This window comes from Camellia sinensis, unplaced genomic scaffold, assembly GCF_055761805.1.
Source record: "Camellia sinensis isolate YWXY unplaced genomic scaffold, ASM5576180v1 Unanchor1, whole genome shotgun sequence".
Classification (NCBI taxonomy): Eukaryota; Viridiplantae; Streptophyta; class Magnoliopsida; order Ericales; family Theaceae; genus Camellia; species Camellia sinensis.
This window is the reverse complement of record NW_028128987.1, coordinates 1,922,410-1,932,508: the sequence shown is the minus strand read 5'-3', so window position 1 is coordinate 1,932,508 and position 10,099 is coordinate 1,922,410. Positions and strand designations below refer to the sequence as shown.

The window sequence follows — 10,099 nt, the reverse complement described above, 5'->3', positions numbered from 1 at the left end:
ATTGCTACCCCTTTCCCGTGAGGGTACTTTAGCATCTGATGTAGAGTGGAAGAGACTGCCTTGACCTGGTGCAACCACGGTCGCCCCAAAAGTAGGTTAAAGGTTGCGGGAACGTCCAAGATATGAAATTCAATGCTGTGTTGTCCTGGACCGACCTTGGTTTGAATTTTAACAGTCCCCATCACTTCTCTGCTGGTATTGTTGTATGCTCTGATCACTTGAGTAGTTGGGACGAAGTCCACGGGCTTCAACCCGATTGCATACGCCGTTCTGGTCGGGCAGACATTAATAGCAGACCCGGTATCAACAAGTACCACCGGTATCCACTTATCTCTACATTCCATAGAAATATAGAGAGGTTTGTTATGATTTGTGCCCTCAGGCGGTAGTTCCTTGTCCGTAAAGGTTAATGCCGGGGAACCTCCTCCCGGAAAAACCAGCCCAACCAGCTGTTCAGGCGTGGTATCTATGGAGAGTTTGGACTTATCCATAGCAGATAGGACAGCTTGCCTGTGTACTCGCGATGCCATTAGCAGTCCCCAGATGGAGATGTCTGCTTGTATCTTCTTTAACTGTTTCAGCACAGCTTCCTCTTCAACCTGCTTCTCCTTCTGTTTCTCCGCTTCTCTATCCTTCCCGGATGCCTCGGGTCGGTCTAGGTGTGGGGGTTTGAAGTACCGCCCACTTCTCGTCATATGGTCAACCTCATCGAGGTACCAAGTGTCATCCGGTTGATTATTTCCCCAATCTTCATCCGTGTGGGCAAGACATAAGTCATCGTCTTCCCACCACATTCCGTCGGCAGCCAACAGACACCTGTCTGGCTCCGGTTCAGTTGCACTCGCAGTACTCTCCGTCTGCGTGCTCACAGCATTCTCTATCTTCGTGCACACGGCACTCTCGGTCCCCTCAGGGCCCTTAGCTTTCCTAACTCTCTCAGCATCCTCAAACCTTTCTCGTTCTAGCTGCTTCAGTACAGCTGGTTGCCCAACAATCCCCGTATTCATGATGCCCAAGTCTCAAGCGGAATTTTTAGCACCGGCGCTCTCCGGCGATATAACTTGACTTCCGGCCTTTCCGGCCACAGCTGATACTCTTGCCCCTGCCGGGCCCTGTTCTGGTTGGGATTCTCCCACTGCATCTGGTAGATCATCGAGCCATCCAGTGGCCTCTGCCGATTCCTCATAGTCGAACCAGTTGATTGCTGTATCCCCTGATTCTTGATCATCGAAAAATTGTAGGTTGGCAAAGTCCTCCTCTACGGCAGTCAGATCATCTGCCCCTTGCCCAAATCCATCTCCCCAGATCATACATAGCTCTCCTGTCTTTGGAAATTCTACACCCAGCCCAATCTGGCTTGTCGACAAGATGTATTCACTCGGATCATAAACTTCCCCGGCAAAACTCTGTCCAGTCCCAGATTCAACAACCCCACTCTCTCCTGAAGTCTGCCCTTCCCCATCTTCGATGGCCACCACCGTTGGCTCTGGTTGGGTTATGGAGACGTCCATCATGCACAAATCAGTGTAATCGGGAAGGAAAACCTCCGGCTTGGGCAGATAGGAAGGTGTGATATAAATACTAGGATCGTAGGACACGACCCCAGTATGGATGAAATTAATTCTTTTGGGTGGTGGAGCTTGGTTATGTATGGGGAGAGGATTTGTAGTAACATTGGGTTTCTCAGGAGGTAAAATCACCCCGTTATCAATGAGATCTTGAATCTCATGACGTAATCGGAAACACAGGTCAGTGTCATGACTGTGCTGCTGGTGAAATGCACAATACTTGGCTGGGTTGTGGGCAGCGGGGAGTCTTTCTGGTAAGGGCCGCGGCTCTAGGGGCTTCAGATGCCCCTTTCTGATTAGAACCCCCAAAGCTTTGGACAGGGGCATATAAAGCGGAGCGAAGGTTCTGGTGTTTTTGGGAGGGTATTTGGCTGTTTGTGGGTTACTTCCGGACGCACCGGAGAATGGTGCGGCTGCCATAGTTCTTGGGGGAGGGTTGGTGGTGACCATACTCACTTCGGAGGTCCTGGTAGTTGTAGCGCCACTCGGGCCGGCATTAGTACTACGATTGAAAGTTCTGCGGGGTTGCTCCCGGTCATTATCAATCAAGCCTTGCTTTAAGGCGTCTTCGATCTGCACCCCCATTTCATGCAAATCAGAAAAAGTAGGGAAGGGGAGTACAATCATCTTTTGCATTAACTTCGGCTGAAGATTGCGCACAATCATCCGAATCTGGTCTTTGTCCGTGGGCCTTAAGGTCATCATCGAAGCCTTAGCCCGCCATCTGGTTACGAATTCTGAGAAGCTCTCTTTGGGTTCTTGCCTCGTTGTCTCGAGATCCCGGGTCGTGATCTCGATTTGCGTATTGTATGAGTACTGCAGGATGAAGGCCTCAACCATCTCATCCCAACTTCTCTTGACATCATCCTCCAATTTGGCATACCATATGGCTGCTACGCCCGACAGGGTCCGGCCAAATAGAGACAGCTTCTGCAGTCTAGTGAGGCCCATTGGCCTTAGGATGTCTGAAAACAGTCGCAGGTGCACCATGGGATCCCCGGATCCGTCAAAACGATCAATTTGTGGCATCTTAAACCGATCTGGCAGCGTCACGGCTGCGTCGGTGTATCCGTCCTCAATGTCCAGAATGGACTTCACACCTTGAGATTTCTTGACAGTTTTTCAAGCTTGCTCATTTTTAATGCCATGGGGTCCACCTCGGACTCGAAAGGAGAATCCGATTGATTGATAGGAGTGGGTGCCTTGGATAGTTGAGGTAGAATCGGGGGCGGAGCCGGCCCTGTCGGGATGTCTGTATCTTCTTGGACATTCCGGGCATTCGGTGTTTCTTCGGGTATCGGAACCCTTAGTGGGGGAGGGACTTGCTGTGAAGCAGATGCCCCGATTTGCTGCTGCAATCTCACGATTAACTCTGCTTGCTCATTCATGACTGTGGCCTGCTATTTGGCAAATTCTGCCTATCGGACAGCATCCTGCTGCATCACTTTCATGCTTTCTTGGAGTTGGCGCACCATCTCCTCTAAACTAGCCATACTGTTCTGTTCTGACTGAATTATCGGTATATGTTCCCTTTCTGTAGGTGAAACGGAATCCTGATCCCTACTGTACACAGGTGGGGTAGATAAAGCCCTCTGTACTGACTGTTGAACTGATGCCCTCTGCCTAGCTGTCCTCCGTCTAGTAACCGGGGGTAGAGAGTGGTACACCGGTTGTCCGTCTACCAGATCCTCAGATCGATGGAGCCGACGACCCCTAATCCAGAATGCTTGGGGAATATCTACTGGGTTGGAAGCAATGGTGCTAAACTACCTAGAAAAAAGATAAATAAAGCAGTAAATAAACAAACAATCGGACAGCACAACGGCGTAAAATAAACACATACAACGCACAGTTGGGTATTCATAATATAGAGTTGGTAAGCCGAACACACTGTTCCTTGACACTGATCACTGTTCCCCAGAATCATTTTTCCCAAAACTGAACCTGATACCCGCAGATAACTGATTCTCATAAACTGACACTGATGCCCGCAGGCCTGATACCCACAATACTGAACTGACGCCCGCAGGCCTGATGCCCAAACTCTGTAAACTGATACATGCATTCCTGTAGAGACGCACTCTAAAGCACATAACAGATAAATGAGAGCCAAAACACCCCTATGTTGGGGTAGGGTTTCCCTGTCCTATTTTGTCAGGAGCTAGGGTTTCACTACGCACGCAGCGGTTTCAAACAACCTATAAACGGGTAAGCAACCTGTCCTAATTTGGAATGGTCACTATGGATCCGAATATGCACTAGGTCGAATGGTCAAAGAGGATGCCCCGGTAAAACCGGGGTTTGTGTTCCCATACTGGCAGAGCCCACAACCGGTCAGCCTTATGGTCATGCCTTGACAAGACAAGCCTCCGGCAAACCGTTCAGGAATAGCAGATGGCAAACACGGTGTCCTAGGCGCACCAATGCAAATGAAATGCAAAGAAACACACAAGTGTAGTAAAAAATAGATATCACGAGTTCGAGTCAAGTTCTCTAAATCCCCAGCAGAGTCGCCAGAAACTGTAGACGTCCCCGAACGCCCCGGGAGGAACGAGCTCCCGTTCCGTTCATTTAGGGTCACTACAGCTCAGGACTCTCAAATTGTCACGGTTCTAAGTCTGAACCAAAGAGTCCAAATCCGGCAAATCGTTTTGAGAAAACAGATTTTTGAAAGAAGTGCCAAACATGGACTGCTTTGCCAGATACAGAGTCGCCACCTAAATATTTTATTTTGGGAAATTTAGGAAACCCTGACTCGTTTGCCTAAGGCCACGTGTCCATCATCACCAAAGTTGCCTCGGCTCGGGAACTTGGGTACGATTGGGGAAGGTGACTTCGTGAGCACCCCCGCTCGCCCGATCAAAGATCGGCCTTTACTAACCATGATATCTATTTTTGAAGACTTTGTGTGTTCTTACTCCGGTTATTAGCCTAGGTTACTATGTGATGCGCACAGCATTCAAGTATAGACTGGGTCGCCTGAATTGGAACAAAACATTTCATGCTCATTTATTTGAAAGATGGTTTGCTACTCGCAAGTAGGCTTAAAATGCAGATTTTGCCACCCGCAGGTGGGCTTAAGAAAAGGTGGTTTTGCCACTATCTAGTGGGCTTAAAACAAACATTTGATGATTTATTCCAATCCAAATAACCCAACCTTCACCCACAGGCATTCAGGCAGTTATATTCACATAAGCAATTAGCCTCATGGTAAGCATGCTATTCATGGCAGTCACTCACACGCATGCAAGGATGCTAAAGCATAAAACTTACCGAGTACTCCAAGCCAAAACAGAAACTCATTAGAAGTCACGCATGAATCCTAAGTATACAGAAATGCCTAATGCAACACATGCAAAAATGCAACTATAGCAGGCTCGGCTATTCTAAACATGGCATATGGAATGTTACAACTGACATGTATTCAATTTGGAATTGAAAATACAATGCAGTTAGTATGATGTGCCGAGCCCGATGCATGCAAAACAGATGAATGATGCAAACATGCTGTCATACTGTATGCTAATTGAAATATGCCCTAATCTAACCATCATAAGCAGGTAAATAAAAGGGAAGAAAGACGTGGGGTTGGAAGACATACATCGCACTCACCCACACTTATTACAATTATGCCCTCGCACAGAGGGTCCAAATAAATATACAGTCCCGAATAAAAGAATATTACAGTCCAAATAATACAGTCCAAATAATATACAAATTCCTAATTAATTAATCAATTTAACTAAGAAAGCTGTAAAACTGGCATGCAAGCCAGGGACTGCCTTGCTTCTGACGAATGATGCATGTCTGGGCTGCCTTGCGCGGAAATCCACTAGGATGCCCCGATTAGCCTCTGTTTTGTGATTCATTCTTGAAATGCGTGCCAAGCTCCGGAAGTTTGCTGATTCTTGATTCGCTGCAACAGAGAGCAGGAAAGGGGCATAGCAATGTATTTTCACAGATATATGCATGCCTCGATCCTCGTGCCACCAATCACGCATATCGATGCATCATGGCCGAGGAGTCGAAATGTGCAACTCAATATAGAATGAATGCACATATAAACACAAAAAGACCTAACTCCATCATGGGTAATCCGGAGTGTCGGTGACTTGGAATTGAGACACGTTCCGTCACTTGGAGTACGAAACGCACCTCGTTTCCCGTGCCCGGGCTAACTCCTATCCCGAACACGATGCAATATGCATGATATGCATGAAATGCAACTAAAATACAATCCTAGTGTGCACTATGTTGTGAAAATGAGATGCCTCGAAATGCGTGCACACGGGCACGCAAACCGAGGCAATGGCATATGCAACGCAATGTGGCTAAAATGGCATATAGAATGCAACATGCACTTATACTAACATGAGAGAGCCTCAGCCACACTCACATAAGAGGCCGATGGATGAAAATGAAGCGCCTCGAAATGCGTGCACATGGGCACGCAAACCGAGGCAATGGCATATGTAATGCAATGACATGGAAAATGATATGCAAACATGCTAATGGAATTTCAGCACTGAAATGTGGGGAAAACAGCCCCGAAATGAGGCAAAAGTACACCCGGTGCATGGAATAGTCCCGAAACATGAATTTTGGCACCCGAAATGGCCTATAGCTATACCAAACATGCACAATATGGACATGCAATGAATAGACAGTAGCAAGGTAGCCCCAAAATAAGCATTTTTCCAGTTCAAAGCATGGCCAAACAGCAAACACAAATAGGGCAAAAATAGCATGCAAAAATGGCCCTAAATATGAGGTTATGAAGCAACTCACAGCTGCTGACCCCAAACAGGTTAGGGCCCTTCAACAATATTGAAGAGGGGCCCAAAGTAAGCCACTTTAAAGAACTGTAAAAACCCTAAAAACAAACATAGATATGGCTAAGCTCTTATGCAAGAAAATGGGCCAAAAGGTGGACAAAGAAGCAAGTGGTATATGCAAAGCCCAAACTGAAAAATTCCCTTCTACAACATTGAAGAGGGACCAAAAATATGCACATTTACAGAACTGTAAAAACCCCAAAAACAAACATAGGTATGGCTAAGCTCTTATGCAAGAAAATGGGCCAAAAGGTGGACAAAGAAGCAAGTATACAAAACGTTCATCAAACATTCAAAGACCCTTAATGAAACATGAATAATGGGCCAAAATAAGACTATTTTCAGTACTGTAAAATGACCAAAAACCGAAGCATAATAGGCTGCCAAAACATGCAAAAATGGGGACCAAAAAGGGATATAACATGAAGTGGCATATGGAGGTCCCAAACAGTGATGAGTCCTTCTTCAATGTTGAAGAGGGGCTCAAAATAAGCCTATTTACAGTTTACAACATGCTCCAAAAAAGATCACACGTAGGCTAAAAATACTACGCAAGATAACAGTATTTAAGAAGGATATTGAAGCAAGTGCAACATGGGGGGCTCAAACAGTGTTGAGCCCTTAAGAAAAAGTGAAAAAGAGCTCAAAATAAGGGCACTTTTAGTTAGGGCTGGAGCTCAAAACAGCAAGCATATATGACTTACAAATGATGCAAAAATAAGCTTAAAAAAAGGGAAAATGGTACTCACCCTTGAAGACAATTCTTTTGTTGCTTCTTGGCTTGAGAAGTGGTGCCTCTTAGCTGCTGGAAAGCTTCCCAAGTTGCTGGAAATGGAGTGGTGGTGGTGATGCTGGGTGGTGATGAAGAAAAGGGGGTAGGACTTAGGAGTTTTTGAGAAAATGAGAGAGATAGAGGGAGATTTGGATGCCTATGCTTGAAGCAATTTTTTCTAACCCTTAAAACAAGTGTTGGCAGCTGGTTATAAGGATCAAGGAGAGGGGGAGCATGGAGGGAAAGGGTGGGGGAAAAGGACCAAGTCCTTTCCCCAAAAGGTGTCCCCCGGATTTGGATATTTCTGGGGGACAACAGCTATACAGCTGTAAAGTTCACATTGTGAGGATCATGGTCGGCCACCTTTTGGAGCTGCAGGTGGCTGGCCGGCCACCTACCCTAGCCGGCCGGCTAGGGGTCAAAAAGGTCAAGTTGATTTTCTGGCCGGCCACCACAAAAAGGTGTCCTCCCAGGTCCCCTCATCACAACCCTGTGGTTCGAATTTGGAAATTGTAAAACAGGAGAGAGAATAGGCCATTTTTAAGAGGGGTTCAAAAGGGTCAAATGGAATTTCTGGCCGGCCATATGATATTAGGATCCTCCCATGTGTGTACAACACAAATATGTGGTTTGGGGTTGAAGAAAGTGGCCCCAAGGTGTTCAACATTGGCTCGGAAGCGAGAAAAACGGGCGTCGGAGGACGCCGGAGGATATATAACTGGTTGCTGAAACAATTGCTGGCCTCTCACCCTTCTACGGCCTTCCTGGTGATGAAATAGAAGTACCTGCCAAAAATGAACGAAAACCGATGCAAAACGAATGTTCGGGGGCCAAAACACGCAGTTCGGGGCCCCGAAAACTGCCTGTTAAGCACCGAAAGTGGCACTCGGCCACGAAGTGGGTCTCTCAGACCTCAGTGTCCCTCAAAAGGGAGCAAATAGGAAGTATGCCAAAAATTAGAGCAAACGGAGATGGTTAATCGGTCCCGAACCGAAGCGCACGGCCTAACGGCTCCGAAAACCGGAAACCGGGCCCCGAAATGGGCAAAATGGCCTACAGCCACAAAATGTAGCCCACGGCCACTGAGAGATGGTCTACAGGACCTCTCCCTCCCCTTAGGAAAAGAAACAGAGAAAACCGAGTCTGGTTCGCAAACCGAGGCAGGGCACAGAAGAGGGTTCGGAAGTCCGGAGGCAGGGCTCACGGCCGCGACTCTGAGACTTCTAAACGAGCATAATATATAGTATCACCGAGCGCTCAACTGGTGACGTCTAAGTCTTAAGGTCGGTCAAAAATGGGGTGTCTACAACCTTCAACCTCCTTTCATCAAACAACATCAATTCTTCGAACCTGCTCTATTGCTAATCCATCTCTGCTATCTGACACTCGACCATAATTCTCAGTGACGGTACTTCAATCTCAATCGACAGAATAGTTTCCATCCCATACACTAAAGAATAGGGGGTTGCCCCTGCAGATGTTTGAATTGACGTTTTATAACCCCAGAGTGCAAATAGCAGTTTATCTGGCCAATCTTTGTAAGTTTCCACCATCTTCCGCAGTATGTTCTTGACATTCTTGTTAGCGGCCTCAACAGCTCTGTTAGTCTGTGGTCTACATGTTGATGACTTTTGAAAAGCTATATTATCTACCACCTCTTTCTTGAAGTGCAAGCCATTGTCCGATATGATCTCATTTGGCACCCCATACCTGCAAATGATGTTATTCCTAATGAATTTGGCTATCTGCAAAGCCTTCAACACAAAGTAAGACTGAGCTTCCACCCACTTGGTAAAATAGTCGATCGCTACTATAATGTACTCATGTCCATTTGAACCCTTTGGCAAGACCGCCCTGATAATGTCAATTCCCTAAACTGAGAAAGGCCGTGGCGAAGTCATGTTGTAGAGCTTTGACGACGGAATATTCATGCGGTTAGCATGGATTTGACATTTATGGCATCGTTGAACAAAGTTGATACAATGCTCCTTCGTAGTTGATCAATAATAGCCTTGCCTGAGGATCTTCCTAGCCAGCATTACACCATTCATGTGTGCTCTACACTCCCCTCTGTGGATGGCCTCCATGAAATGTTTCGACTCTTCTTCTTCAACACAGAGCTTGTGTATTCCCAAATGGACTCTTTTATACAACTTATTTCTGTAGATAATGAATTGGATGGCCAAACCCCATATTCCCCATTTATCCTTGGCATTTGCCCCTGGTGGATACGTATCCTTCTCCAGAAAATTCCAAATGTCGTAATACCAGGGGTTCTTGTCTTGAACCTTATCTATCGTGGCAATGGTCTCATAAGCAGACATATACTTCTGTTCAATGATAATCGAACACATCTTGACCCCAAGCGGGATGTCTACCATAGAAGATAGAGTTGCCAATGCATCAGTGAACCAGTTGTTTTCTCTCAACAGATGTGCAAATGTTAGTTTTTCAAACCTCAGAATCAGAAGGTCCAAGGTCTGATGATAAACCTTCATCTTCTGTTCCTTGACCTTCCAGTCTCCATTGGCTTGAGAGACAACCAAGTTCAAGTCTCTGATGATATCCAATCTTATTGCCCTTAGTTCCAAGGCAGCTTCCAACCTAACGATGCACGCCTCGTATTCTGCTTCATTGTTAGACACTCTAAACTAGAGTTTAAAAGCTAGAGGTATGTGGGAATCATCAGGTTCTATGAGCAACGCACCTATCCCATAACCGTATTGATTAACGGCTCTGTCAAAGTACACTGTCCATGTTTCCTCTTCTATCTGTAGAATCTCCTTATCTGGGAATAGATACTCTACCACTTTATCTCCTTTCACTAGGTGGTCTACCAAAATTCTGCTACCACTCTCCCTCTGACTGATTTGCGCGTGACATATTTGAGGTCAAACTCGAAGAAGAGAAGCAACCAACGAGCT

General features: G+C 46.3%; 1 protein-coding gene across 1 annotated transcript; it reads right to left on the bottom strand.

The window, feature by feature from the left end:
* Positions 1–9,175: 9,175 nt before the first annotated feature.
* On the bottom strand, positions 9,176–9,673 carry LOC145814326 (uncharacterized). Its single transcript, XM_082910996.1, has one exon. It carries the CDS (start codon positions 9,671–9,673, stop codon positions 9,176–9,178), a length of 498 nt encoding a protein of 165 aa, XP_082767122.1.
* Positions 9,674–10,099: the final 426 nt, after the last annotated feature.

What these genes read in the sequence shown, in the direction of transcription:
- LOC145814326 (XM_082910996.1), bottom strand. Translation starts at nt 9,673, where the DNA reads ATGAAGGTTTATCATCAGACCTTGGACCTTCTGATTCTGAGGTTTGAA.